Source organism: Globicephala melas, chromosome 7, assembly GCF_963455315.2.
Source record: "Globicephala melas chromosome 7, mGloMel1.2, whole genome shotgun sequence".
Classification (NCBI taxonomy): domain Eukaryota; kingdom Metazoa; phylum Chordata; class Mammalia; order Artiodactyla; family Delphinidae; genus Globicephala; species Globicephala melas.
Window position 1 is genome coordinate 86,181,831 of NC_083320.1, and position 15,242 is coordinate 86,197,072.

Consider the following 15,242-nt stretch of genomic DNA (forward strand, 5'->3'; position numbering starts at 1 on the left):
GTTTATTGAGTGCTAAGTGCCATCCTCACTATTGGGAATGGGAGTAGCATGGTCAAACAAAATTTTTGCCCTCACAGTATGTGAGAGAGTGAGGTATGCAAGAAAGAACAGAGAATAAGAAAGACATCTAGAAAATTGAAAATATAATTGCTTAAGTAAAAATAAATTAATATAAAGGTGGAGGGGGGTGCTTCCCTGGTGGCACAAAGGTTAAGAATCCTCCTGCCAATGCAGGGGACACAGGTTCGAGCCCTGGTCCGGGAAGACCCCACATGCCACGGAGCAACTAAGCCTGTGTGCCACAACCACTGAGCCTGTGCTCTAGAGCCCGTGAGCCACAACTACTGAGCCCATGTGCCACAACTACTGAAGCCCACGCACCTAGAGCCCATGCTCCGCAACAAGAGAAGCCACCGCACTGAGAAGCCCACGCATTGCAACAAAGAGGAGTCCTCGTTCACCGCAACTAGAGAAAGCCTGTGTGCAGCAATGAAGACCCAACGCAGCCAAAAATAAATAAATAAATAAATGAAAATTTAAAAAAAAAAAGGGGGGATCAAACTGAGAATTCTTTCAGAACATGAGAAAAATCAATCCTGATGATCTAACACTCACATCATAAAGATCACAAAAGAGGAAACAGAGAAAACTGATGGGAGAAACTTATTAACATAATAATAAAGAGAAAAAATTCCAGAGCCGAAGAGTCACTGTTCCTCAATTTGAGTGCCAAGCAGAATAAATTTTAAAAATTCTGCCAATATACATTATCTCGATTACAGAATCTCAAAGACAAACAAAGCCCAAAAAACAAAAAACAAAAAAACCCTCAATGATTCTGAAAGAAAAAAAATTCAAAGTAACAAGAGTAAGAATGGAAGCTGCAACTCTGTATTCTAGAGGCAATGGGATTTTATGCCCAACTAAACTATTGATTAAGTGTGCCTGCATCCTGAACATATTTTTAGGCAGTCAAGTTCTCATGTTTCCTAAATGAGTCACTGGAGTTACATAGAAATAGAAGAAATTAAAGCAAGAAAGAAAAGGCATGTGATTCAGAAGACAGTGAATACAACTCAGAAGATCAGTGAAAGGAAATCACAGGGTGATAAATGTGAAGTCTGGAAAGCAACCAATACAAATGAAGTAGGATGGTGGAAGGACTTTAGAAAACATCCTGGGGTAAAAACCAGGGAGTCACAGACTAAAGTATATAGAATGTTTAATTGAGAGGATTAAAGCCTTTGAGGATGTACAGGCTCAGAAAGCAATAAAAAATAAAACTCTGGGGGGAAAAAAAAACATCTGTACAAGAAATTCACAATCCAAAAATATATCAAACTAAACAATAGCATGATTATAAGCAAATGATGAAGCATAAGCTTTAGAAATAAGAACATTATAATATGTGTGGCCGAAACGGCATAGCACTGGACCCATGGATAAGTTAATCCAATCTGGCAAATTACCTGGGGAAAAATTCCATAATATTTACATGATAAATATGAACTAAATGCTCATGACTAACTGACTGTTTTTTTCACATTTAGATTCAAAATATGCGGGGGGCGGGGTGGGGGGTGGGAAATAGAAGACTTGATTGTGGTTGTGAAACAACATAAACTTACTAATATAACCTTCAAATGTAAAAGAAAGGAGAATCTTTTTCACCAGGATCAAGGTGCATTTCTCTTTGAGAGTCACAGGGTCATGATATTGTAAGAAAAGGGAAGGAGGTCTAGTACTTGGTGCTGCAGTAAGCAGCCTTACCTAATCATAATCATACGAAAGCTGTTTTTTTGGTTTTCTGCTTTTAGAGTCAACCTATAAATAAGTCATAATTACAGAAACCAGTGAAATAATATAAAATTTCAAAACATAGAAGACTCAATAGCAAAGGCAGAGGAGATGAAAGGGCAAAGGACACTATGCTTCTCATCTTGCCAATGGATGCATTAAGTCTCAATTTTCTATGGTTAACAGAACAATAAATAGAGGTTCAAGTATGTTGGATGTTTCAGAGGAAGCCAACAGTAACAGCAAGACCGGCTATATTTGAGTATTTGGGGAAGAGAGGGCCAGGTAGATGAAGTCTAGTTTAATTAAGTCAGATTCATTGTAAAATAAATCTGAGGTAATGTCTAAGCTTTATAAATAAAGATATTAAAACATTACAGATAAGCAAGATATTGACAAAAATCTATACCCCAAATAACAATAACGTAAGATAGGGAGGCAGCCACCAGAAGGGCTGCGAACAGAAACCATTCCAAACGGTGCCCTGCAAGAAGGAAAACTGGGGTAAGGCAGGAAAACACTGCTTTTCATCATAAATCCTGGAGGCATACTATTTCATCCTCAGACTGGTTGTTTCCTCTACAATATACTGAGTAAAAAATACAAGTAGTGCAGCGTTACTCTCAATTTCTGCTAATATCATCCAGTATGGTTTTGTCCATACAAAGATGAAAGAAACCACTTTCTAAATATACAGTACTTTCTAACTCTATCATTTTGATATAAGGAAACACTAGTTGCTCCTAAAAAACCAACCAATTGTTATCTTTTCTAAAAATTGCACTGCCAAGTGTTTTCTGTTCTTGGATGTCAATGCTGCCATTTGAAAGATTACATAAGGTAGTTTGGTTGACGCTAAAGAGCTATAATCTCAGTTCCAAAAGCAAGTAGAGGACATGTATAAGCACACCTACCACCCTAAAATGTACCCTCTTCCCTATAATTTACATATTATACTGATTGGAGTTTTGTTTTCTATGAGAGGCTCAATGTAATAAACTCATACTTTTAAAAAGCTCTTGCCATTCCCTTGGCAAATGTGAAAGCACTTGGAGAAATTGAAAGCTTTTCAGAAGCTACCCCTGCAATGGCACAATGATTGCAACGCCCACCTGAGCTATTACGATTTCCTTCCACTGGGTGATCATTCAGAATTATCTGATGGCCCCTTTTTGGCATCACAATGTACCCTTCTCATTAGTCATATTAAAGAAATCAGAAAATGCAGCCCCATCAAGAGACTGTTTCCAGATCTAAAACCTGGCCAAAGAAATCACATATTGGCTGGGTCTCCGTGAGTCCTAAAAACAGGTTTTGAAGAAAGGCTTTGTGACTGAGCTTAGACTGTGTGATACTGGGACAGTTTTCTTTTCACATAAAGTACTTTGTGAATATAGTTCTGCTGGGCATTTAAAGTCCATAAAACACAGCCTTTCCTGCCCCACAGTGAGGGCTCAATAAAGGCTGGCTGAATTCAAAACTCAGGCCTCTCAGTCTGTTGGGAACACTACATAAAAGAGTAAACACTTTGAAAAGTGTCTGTGGCCTTGTCAAGCCCCACCCCCGCCCCCCAGGTATCAGGAAGCACACTTGCAAGACGCAAACTACCAAAGCTTTCCCAAACCTTGGTAATGGAGGCCTTTATTCCACATGTGGAAAATTAGACAGTTTAAAGAATTTGATATATATTCTTTGGTCAAATGCACTGCAGAATAAATTTAAAGGCATTATCCCTCTTTCTAAATAATTCTTCTCTTGAAAGAGTTAAGTCATTTTACTTGGAGAAATTAAATATTTAACTGTTAATCATTAATTTATGTTATGTGAGTTTTCATAACCAATCAGAAACACTGATTTCATTGGTTTTTTCTAAGTCTTTGCCTTAGATATGCTAAGAAAATGGACTTAAAGTACTAAATTTGACTAGGCCTGCGTTTTTTAAAAATTGGTTTAATCCTTTCTACTTGGTTAAAAAAAAAAGTCTCAGAAGAAGCCTTACAAAAAATTCACAGTTAAAACTGAAACAAGCCCAAGAAGTGACTATATTTGCATAACTTGAACTGTATTTGGAAGAAAATTCCACTGAAGACAACAATGGAAGCTTATCAAATTGGAATTTCACATAGATTTTCCATAGTCCTACTAATGAATACTGACTCATTGGTCAGCTATGGTGAAAATGTAATGGAGCTCTAAGATAGGAAATGTATCATTGGAGTGTGTTCGGTGGTTCCATTACATCAGTATGAAAACTGCATCAGGCATCCGGTTTCTCTGCCGCTCTCTGAGACCAATTCTAGAGCACTATGGTTATTAATTCTTTAGCATTTTGACTGGGGCCAGACTGTGCCACTGAATTAAAACCCTTTTATTTTGCCACAGTCATGAAAAATTTGGACTTTATGTCACATTGGGATTGTTTGGGCTACTTATCTGGTTTTATATTTTGTCAGGATGGCAGGTAACATGAATCCTTTCTAAGAAACTTTTAATCTAGGGGATAAATTCAAAGGCAGAATTGAAGGTACTACTGTATTACTATATGAAGTTGGATCTGTAGAGGACCAAATGCTGTCCACTGAAAAGGACACTTCAGACAGTAAAAGTCTGAGCTAAGACTGATTTAAAGCACGTTCTAGTTCTACTTGCAAATGCTTACATTCTAAGAATTTTCCATTCTATTAGTGATAGGTATGTTCATGCTGCATAAAAGTTCACCTTTCACAATTGGTTCAGAACGCTAGATGATTTTTGTGATATGTTCACCTCTTTTAAAATGGACTGAAATTGATAGGTCAAACAGTCTAAACTATTGAAATCATTCTCATTCTAAGTAGTGCTGAAAATATTATCTGCTTTGTCCTGTTCCTGAGAAATAATTGCATATTAAATCACTTTTTGATTTCTATAAGGATCAGTCTTTCAACTTTGTTCTCAAAGTTTATTTTAGGACTTTATTTTAGCCCCAATTCTTTTCAAATTCTTTCTTGTAATTTAACTTTCAAAATATATGCATCAGTTAGAAAATTTGAAAACCAGAGAGAATAATGGACTTGATGCATGTTTTCTTCTTAGGAAAATAATATATTTGCCTGTGTGATCTAAGTGATGATTTCCAGTGATAGAAATCTACATCACTGGTTTTATCTGTCCATCCATCCTTTCATCTATCTGGTACACTACCGGTCATAACGACAGTAATGAATAATAATGGCATTAATAATAGCAGAGGACATTTCTTGAATAATTATGTTCCAGAAACTCTGTTAAATCCTTTAAATGGATTATCTCATTTATTTGTTTTAGTGGTCCTCTCAGTGGTGGGTATAAGTATACCCATTTAACAGAAGAGGTATCTGAGGCTCAGAGATCATAACTTGTTCAATGTCCATATTAGTGAGTGGTAGAACCAAGGTCTGAATTCCAATTACAGTCTATTGCCAGAGTGTTTTTTTATTCTGGTGGCTGAGCTGGTCTAGGATATTTTATATACTTTAGATATATTTGCAAAAGTACCTGCTTATTTCAGTTTAGATTGAGTTCTAGGTTCTCCAGCTCTCAAATCTGTAAGTTTTCATGACACTAGTTTATCTTGGACTTTCCTCCTAGCACTTTCTTCCTCGCACTTACTTCAGACTATGACTACATGATCAGACAACTTACAGTACAAATCAAGACTCATCTGAGAATGAAAAGGGCTGCTGTTACTAAGTATTCTGGGACGACAGGTATAACTAGGATTGTCCAGCCATGTGGGGACATGGGATCATTCTGATGGGCCACTAGGATATTTCTTCTCGGCTGCTGGTCCAGAGCCCAGATCCTCTGAGGGCAACACTAGGTGTTTTTTTTCAATGATCCTCTGAAACAACCTTTATTTTCTCAGGATTAGTTTTCTGGACAACTATTTTTTCCTCTGTTACAGAGCAGAACATTTAATAAGCAACCTAAAAAGACTAAAATATCTTAATACTCCTTTAGAGCTGAATAACTATGGACACAGAGGCACATTTATTTTTCACTGTTACAGTAAAAGTATAAAATGTTCTATACCTTTAATAAGTCCTTTTTCTTGCAGAGTTTTCAGGGAAGGTCTTCGGGTAATAAACTTCTTTAATCTGCTCTTAACTCGGTTTTTGTCGCTTGTATCAGAAGCACTATGATGCAGTCTGAACACTGGAGATTTAAAAAAAAGAGGCTTTCAGTAAATTTTTCCTTTATGATTATTACTTTATGCAAATATGAATAGAAAACAGTAGTTATGGGACAGCTACCTGAATTAATAGCTCAGGCCCTTCTGTTTAGACAGGGCATAGGAGTAAAAATTTGTCCATATGAAAATATTAGCTCTGTTGCAACATGCATGTGTAATGAGAATGTGGTTAGCTCCATATTTTCACAATTTATCTCACATTCATTTCCTCATATTTACCACAATAATCTTTATCTGTATAATTCCACCTAACTGTATCCATACACAATATTGTAGAAAAGTTAATCTAACTTAGAGATAAAAAAGCTCTGGTTGGGCTTCCCTGGTGGCGCAGTGGTTGAGAGTCCGCCTGCCAATGCAGGGGACACGGGTTCGTGCCCCGGTCCGGGAAGATCCCACATGCCGCGAAGCGGCTGGGCCCGTGAGCCATGGCCGCTGAGTCTGCGCCTCCGGAGCCTGTGCTGCGCAATGGGAGAGGCCACAGCAGTGAGAGGCCCGCATACCGCAAAAAAAAAAAAAAAAAGCTCTGGTTAATTTCAATTAATTGTGATTATATACTGCCTGTAGGAAATGTAGGCATTTTCAAAGATCCTGCTTGCCCAAATAATTTCATCAATTTTCTTTATCAAGTTAACCCAAAGTGATTTCTTTTTCAGAAAGCAGGTATTTCTTACTCTTCTGATGTGTGTGAAATTACCTCTAGGTGAAATTCTGTAACACATATTGCCTCAAACTTTTGCCATGTCTTCATCAGTCCCCCATCCTCAGTTTCCTAGCCTCACTGTTATCTTCAAAGTTAGGTGTGCATCAAATTCATTTCCTAAGCAAATATTTGCTGAATGTCTACTGATTATCACATCCCATGCTAAACGCTGTGAATTCAATGATGAACGTAACACTTAAGGTCTGTACCTTCATTAAGCATGGAGTCTAAATACATTCAAGTTATCTTATTATTAATGACTTTATTAACTAACTTGTTAACAATGATTCTTATCATTAATAATTCCTGAAATGATAGGAATTTATTATCTGTATGACCTGAGATACAGATCGTAAGTGGGCCCTTCACTGTCTTAATCTAATTACTGACGTCATGTGAGGATTTGGGGCACTTAAGGAGGAACATAAAAGTTCTTTTCCTCTCAAATCATATTTTAGAATAAGCCAATCATTCAGTTGGGTTAATAATAATATGACTAAAATGTACTGACACCGTAATTTATGCTTGATATTCTCCTAAGCACCTAACGTGATTTAACCTAATTCTACTGCAATGTAAGCTACACGTAGGCAGGGATTTTCATCTACTTTTACAAATGTTGTTCACTAATGTGTCCCTAATACCTCAAACACTGTTTAGAATTAGTAAGTGTTTAGTCAATATTTGTTGAATCAAATCTCAAATGACCTTTTGAAGTATATAAACTAATTCATCCATTTTAGAGATGAAGAAGCTAAGTCAGAGAGTCAAGCTAAGTAACTTGTCCAAGGTCCAGTTTGGATATGGGACCAGTCTCGGATTTTTATCTGGTATTCTGATGTATTGGAGTATTGGTGAAAGAATGGAGGGGGAAGGAAAACAGAAATATCAGGAGCTCACGTAGTCATTTCAAGTAGAATGGTTTTAATCAACTAAAATTTTTTAAGTAGCTATTGGGTGCAAAACACTTTACTAAGTTACAGCTGTAGGGGAGCTTCACTTGAGTCATTCTATCCTCTCCTGAGGAACTCAGAAGAGAAAAGAGAGAGACTTAGGAGGGAGCTGCAGCTGGAAGAAAATAAATTGCCTGAATTAGAGGATCTGAAGTCAAATTTTCCCAGTGGGGTCTCCAAGGAACCCGCAAAAGTGCCTAAGGGAGAGTGTATGCTTTAAAAATTCTGCCAGGCCTAGAGTGTGAGAAGCTTTCTTATAACTGGTCAAATAAGGACATTTTTGCAACCTCCTTCCTCTAGCTTTGACCACAAAGTAGTTATAAACTTGCGTTAGCAAAATGGGGAGTTGGAGTGAAGTGTTAGGCTAAGGAAAAGAAGAGGAAGACATCCTGCCCCCCTCCTAGCTAAGTGTAGAGTGGAGTTTTAATTTTAAATTAAGTTCAAAATTTTGATTATCACATGGGGTTATACACTATTAAATACTGAGTTGAGACAGTACTTGCTACTTATAAGACCATAATATCTTCTATTACCTCAAAGTAAGGTTCTCAATCTTAGTACTATTGATATTCTAGGCCCAAAAATTCTTTTTTGCAGGGAGTTGCTCTGTACAGGATAAGGATGTTGAGAAGCCTCCCTGGCCTCTACCCACAATATGTCAGTAGCACACTCTCCTCAGGTGTGACAATCAAAAATGTCTCCAGACATTGCTAACTGTCTTCTGGGGTGAGAGGGGGGAAAAGTGCTCCCTGCTGAGAATCATTCCCTTAAACTGAAGGGACAAGTTATAGGACCTGCTTCAGTTCTTGTTTATTGGTGGTGGAAGGGCTACTCCCACGCTGACAAAATGTAAAGCAACAGTGAAAAGCAAAAAAAAAAAAAAAAACCCTATTATTTTAATAATATATCTCTCTATAAGTAGCATGTATATAAAAATATATATGTAAAACATACATATCTGATCTATCATCTATCTATTGTTTATCTATCTGCTATCTGTTAATTAAATGAGCTGTTTATACAAGTACAACCACTCTCATGTGAGTGTGGTCAATGGGTCTATCACTTGAAAAGGTTGGGAAGCACTGCTGTAGACCAGAGCGTCCCAACTATTATACCTGACAGGATGGTTATATAGAGTGAGATTTACGGATGCCCTCAGCACTCTGTGTAATTGAGCAGGACCAAGGCAACCTGAGCCCATGGGAAATTGTTGTTGGCTATGAGAAGTCTTATTTATTTGTTCCAGTGGGCTATGCAAATATTATCATTTTTTTTGTGCATTTGAACATAAAATGGTTTGAGGAGCACTGCTTTAGACCTGTGTTGTCCAATACGGTAGCCACTAGTCACTCAGGGCTATGGAATACTTGAAATGCAGCTTGTGCCGTAGGTTGAAATAATAATGTTTTGGATATTTTTGTTAAAAAATATATTGTTAAAATTAATATATTATTAAAACTTGTTACTTTAAAAAATGTGGCTATGAGAAGATTTTAAATTACACACATAGCTCAGATATTTTTGGACAGTGCTGCTAGGTGATACACGCACACAGACACACAGACACACACACACACACACACATTGACCACCTACTGAATACATGGCAGTGCTGGATTTAACTGTTGTGGCTAGAAATGCATACGGTCTATGTAGTAATAATACATCATGATAAGGAGTCTGAAGTATAAGAGACTAAGGGTTCTTAGAGGAGGAACAGACCTCAGGTCATTTTGGAGAAATAGCAAGTGCCTTGAAAACCCACGCAAGCCATAGTTGCTTTTACAGGACCATGAATGTCAGGCATTAACTGATTCAAAACTGTATGACTGGATGAGTCATTCTGAGTGTCTTAATATACTGTGCTTATATGCTATCCTATCAACTTTCATCTGGGTCCAGTCATATATAATCTGCTCCAATTGATAGCTGTATCAAAGCCCCGTGGCTCTGGGTTCTAGTACTGGGAGCTAAAGGAACACTTATCCTTCAGGAGAAATCTACCTCAGTAATTCTGGTCTCAAGTCTGTCTGCCTTTGAAATGATATGGAATAATCAATCTAAATTTTCACAGGTTACCATTTTCTATGTCTAGTCTCACCTCAAAATCTTGTCATTTTCCATGACAGAATGTCAAGAAATTAAGGGCCAAAAGAGGTATTTTTTTGGCCAGTTAGGGACTAGTAAATATGATATGATTAAAAAGTACTTTTTAAATTAAAACACATACATGTGGTATAAATGTGAGATTATGGAAGTAATTATATAGTGTGTATATATATATATTGTTTTCAATACCAACTTCTGCCTCCACATGTGAGAAATGTATGTAGGGTACACTGGTTTTTCAAGAAAAATGAAAGTGTATTTTAAAATATTTTAGCTTGTTTCTTTCTCATACATTCTGAGAAACTAGCAGAGTCTTGAATATGATTACACAGTTTTTAACATAGCCAAACTATCCGAAGTTGCCTCTAATGATGACTTTCCTGGAGACAGACTAGAGTGTCAACTTCCATTTCCTGATGCCATAAATAATCGTCCTCAGATGACAAGTCAAATTGCCAGGCCTTTGCCATCATTCATTCTGCTCACTTTGTTCTAAGAAGAGATCCGCAGAAGTTAAAGTCAATAGATGACTATAATATATGGCATAATTTTTATTAACCAAATAACTTGAAAGCGCTGTAAATACAAACTAAAAATGTAAAAAGCACATGGTTATAAAGCAAAGTCCATCACTGGACCCCTGTAAACAGCAATAAAACTCTTTGAATATTGTGGTTTACAAATCTGATTTTAACAGCCAAACTTATAAAACAGTTTACGCTTTTCTGTTGTCAAGGGAGAAAAACTTGCCAAATTGTTCATTTTAAGTAAATACAACATAACCAATTAAGGAAAGCAAAATTTAAACACATGCCTATGGTAATCAGGACATAGTTTGCTTCTGATTTCACTACTGATTTTAACAGAACAGTGTTCCTTCCACTTTCCCACAGCACCCAAGTGACCCCACACATACTTTTAGAAACTTGTAATCACACAGTGCAAATAAAAGGACACTTTACTGGAAAATACACAGTGTGGTACAATAATCCATCATTTATGAAAAATAGAATTCAGTCTTTTCTCTTTCCTCAGAGATTCAACTACTTTTTGAGAGTGAAGCTTACTGCAATTTAAAGATTTATGTTAAGCCAATGAGCAGTTTTTTTCCGTTCCCATTTAAACTTTTTATTCAAAAATGAAAAGAGACTGAAGAGATAGGGGTTTAAATTCCAAAGCATTTAATCTGATTTACAGAGGAATCACTCTTAATTCTACATATTTTCACCTCCACGAAAAGTTAACTTGAATTGGATTAGCTTTCCAGGTATTCTAGAATTTACTTTTATTTCCTTTATGCTTTCTCTTTTTCTTTTCCACTGATGGGTGATCTTTTCTTTCAAGCCCAAACAAATAGACTATTTTTCAAAGCGTAAGAATTTTGAATAACAATATGCAGTTTAAGTCTCCACACTCATAGGCCAAAGGCATTAGCTTTAAGCACCATTCTTAACCAGTGGAGAGATTTAATTGGTGTTAAAGCTGCTCACACCAGACAAGAGTTAGGATCCTGGGCTTTTCAAGATGATCTTCAATAAATATCATTACATATGAGAATAAGGCATTAGCCCAACACAAGTTTTATACCTGACGCAGCCATTATGGTGTTAAAACCACCTCTAGAGGTAGGAATGCTTATTGTAAAGGATGCCCTTTGTATATTTATTTCCCAACTTTAGTAATGGGAGGAGGAAGCAACACAATTTAGATGATGAATATCCACTACCATTCTATTAAGGGATGGGAACCACAAAAGAAAAACCTTCAAATCTTCCAGAATCCAACGGTTTGGATAATATGATCCAGAACTGTGCATCTGCCAGAATTTTTCTTGCTATGGACCTTATTTTGAAATATCCCCTTTTCCTGCCAAACTGCTGTTCTCGCGGTATTCCCATGTTACAATTACATGTTGTTAATATTATTATTTTTTTTAAATTTGGAAATGCTGGGAGAGCTAACATTTCAGAAATGTTGCTAAAGGAAAGCAGAGTCATTACCCTTCAGAAATGCTATTACAAACAAATTTCTAGGCTACTTGTTGTCACTTTTTTGATGGGGTTTTACATAGGGATCAACATCAGGTGTAGATAGATAGTTGTATTAGCAGCTAAGAGCTCCCAACACAGAGTCTGGTAGGATGTTCAGAGCAAAACTGGTGGCAGTTGTTTAGTGCACTCATCTTACCGCACTGCAGTGTTTGGAGAGGGAAATCCAGAAAGAAATGACAAAATAGGGTTATATCAGGCTCTTCATCCCCAGAGATTCGAAAACACTTCTCAAACCATCACACGGATTACATAACAAAGTGCTGATTGTCTCCTTTCATATTTTCCAATATGACCTTCTTGTATTTGGAATTACCCTGTTGTACCACTTTCTAAATTACTAAAACAAGAGCACCTTACCCGAAGTAGAGAAATAAAGTTTATTAAATTTCTTGCCAGTCTCCTGCCTGATTCCTTTACAGGGCATATCTGCTTGCCCTAATTCATTAGGCTGTAATAAATACTGCTTTGCTCTCTCCAGAGTGTGGTTTTAGAGCTCAAAAACTTTGCACATAACTCCATGTCAGAGTGGGCAGAAAGGGTAAGTCTGGACTTAATGTACTGAAATGTACTGTTGGTCATTTAATCTCTCTTTTTTTTCACATGCTCAGTGTAAACAGAAGTCATAATTTCAATCCCCTGAGGAGCTAAGTTATTGAAACTTTAAGTGACTTACTTGAAACACAAATCATGATTAAATCTGGAAATAATTGGAAGAGGGAATGCAGGGCGTTTTAACAGCAGTGCTTTATTTTAACCACTTAATTCCCACTTAGACATCGTAGAAATATAAAATAAATAATCAGTTGGAAACAGAAGGGTATGAAAACGTTCTCTTGCCAATGATTCATAGTTATGCTATCTACTCATTTAAAGAGGAGTGAGAATTCATGCAATGAAATATGTTTACTTTTAGGCTAAATCATCTAGTTTAAGTAGACAAATCTACTCACATTTTTACATTTTCAGTGTCAATAAAGAGCTGGCAGTTTACTGTCATGGCCCCTGTAACTCAGCCATATGGAAATGCCATTAACTGCTTTTTCCAGTAATGTATAAATTCTTTAGTGTCTTTTCATGTATTGACCTAATATTTTAATTTTGCTCATGATATATCTTAGATGTGTCTGTGTTGATAATGCATTTCTATAATGTGAGTCAGGGTATTATATTTAAACTCTTTTTACAGTGTTTAGCATAGCACTGAGTTACTTAAAGAATAACCTTCAGGATGGTTATGATGATGATGATGACAACTTCAAAACTGTACTGCAAATATTGAGTAATTTCATCACAAATATAATTTTCTTTCAATTGTTAGTCTATCTGGTTTCTTTCTATAAGCCAGAGTTGCAAAAGATTTTGGCATCAAAGGTTATGGAAATACTACATATTCACAAAAAAAGGAAAGAAGAAAAAAAGAGAATACACCTAAATAGCAAAAACCTATGGTGTATGTAGAGACATATGATGATATTTCTTCCTGAAACAGAATCAGATACAGATACAGTATAAGATGTAAAGATTCAGATCATCCAGACATCTTCTATTGACTAGATATTTTATCTTGGCTTCTTACAACTTAATGTAGTGTTGGTAAAACTTTGCCACTTGAGAGCTATTTCAAAACTTTGATAAATTTGCTAATAGAGTAAGGGGTTACTGAGCTAAGGCAGTAACTGATTTTGAAAGTAAAATTACTAAGGAAAAAAAAGAAAGAAAGAAAAAAATAACATACGGCACCAATCCAGACAAAGGGCACCATGAAGTAGAAACATGTTTTCCATGAGGAAAGGCTGCATATTAAATACAGGGATGGGTTCTCTCCTAGTGATAGAAAACAGGCCATGGCCAAATCAAATGAGAAGAGCCTTACAGATGAATGTGAACATCAGTCCACAAACAGAGAACAAAATAAAGAAAAAACAAAACAATAGGATTGTAGGCATGGCAATTCCCCCCATAGAGGTAGAAGCATGACAAAATTCTAGGAAATTAACACTTAGATTTCTATGGAAAAAAAAAGTCAAGTTGGAGAAAGAAATAATATTCATATTTTAGAGCACCAGCCAATTTCCATGCTTACTTTACATACTGACTCATGCTTAGCAGTATTTGCATTGGGTGGGTGGTATTAAAATCTTCTCTCCATACAGACATAAATAGAGCTATCACTATGTATTTTGTGCACGTGTATGTATTTGTACCTTTGTGAAAATGTGTGTACAGATACTGTATTCTCAGCAGGCATAGGGGGGAGAAATATATAACAACTCTGAAGCTTTTTCTTTAATCTCTAAACTCTTGGCCCTATGTGTGATCAAGAATATTTTACAGTGTATCCTTAATTTTTCAAACATAAAATTTGAAACAGGACAGGAAAATATATAGTCAAAAAAATCAATATTTAAGAGGAAGTGGTGGAATAAATTGTTTATTTAGATTGTGAGAAAAGTTAAATAAATATATATATTTAACTTTTCTCGCAATCTAATTATAATTATATATATATAATCATCTACATAATTACATATAATAATCTATATAGTATTGATTCTTTTAAAGCAGTCTCAATTTCCATTTTGACTAGTCAATCTGATCATCTTAAAATCACATGTATTATTAATAATGACTAATGTTTGTAGAGTACTACCAGTGTGACAAGGAACTCTACTAAGAACGTCATATCTCATGATTATTCAATGTGGTAGGTTCTCTTATTGCTGTCTACTCTGCAGATTAGGAATCTGAGGTTCAGAGAGCTTAAGCCAAGTAGCCAATAGTGGCCGAGCCAGAAATCAAATGCAGGGCTGTTTGATTTGGAGCCCCTGGGCATGCCTAACCTGCCCCACTGCCTGCCTCTCTATCTGTTTGGCAATGCTGTCAAAGTTCTAAGGACATGGAGAGATGGCAGTAGCCTCCCACTGTGGTCAACTACTTCCGACCTAAGGTCTTAAATCATCTGCTTCAGGTGAACTGCTGACAAAATTACTCTAGATGCTGTGTGTCACTGTCGACCTAAAAGGGAAAATGAGTTGCTTTAGGCGAGATTAGTGAATCACAGGACAGCCACAGTGTTGACAGCTGAATACTCTCTGGATTGTCAGTCAGAACAGCTGAAGATGGCTTCTGGGCTGCACAGAGCCATAACCATCATAAACACAAATTGAGCTCTTCAGCTACTGGGCAGAAGGTGAATACAAGGATCTCTCACCATGCTCCAGGTGGCTGAATGTAGCAAGATAAGAACGAATATAGAAATAGAGCTATTGGGGCTTCCTTTTAAGCCAAAATGCCTAGTGACCTAGCCGGTTCTCTCAATTTCTTAGTCCTTGCTCTTGATTCCTGTCATCATACAATCTTTTTTCAAAAACAGATGATGCACCCTTAGCCCACAATACATTCACAATACATTC

At 36.5% G+C, this 15,242-nt stretch overlaps 1 protein-coding gene across 2 annotated transcripts in view; it reads right to left on the reverse strand.

Moving 5' to 3' along the window:
* Positions 1-15,242, reverse strand: part of ARHGAP15 (Rho GTPase activating protein 15) — a 622,372-nt gene that overhangs the window by 249,721 nt on the left and 357,409 nt on the right. For both annotated transcript variants that reach the window (XM_030883033.2, XM_070045860.1), the window contains exon 9: positions 5,851-5,973. In XM_030883033.2, the coding sequence (XP_030738893.1) occupies positions 5,851-5,973 (123 nt within the window). The remainder of the gene's footprint in view (positions 1-5,850; positions 5,974-15,242) is intronic.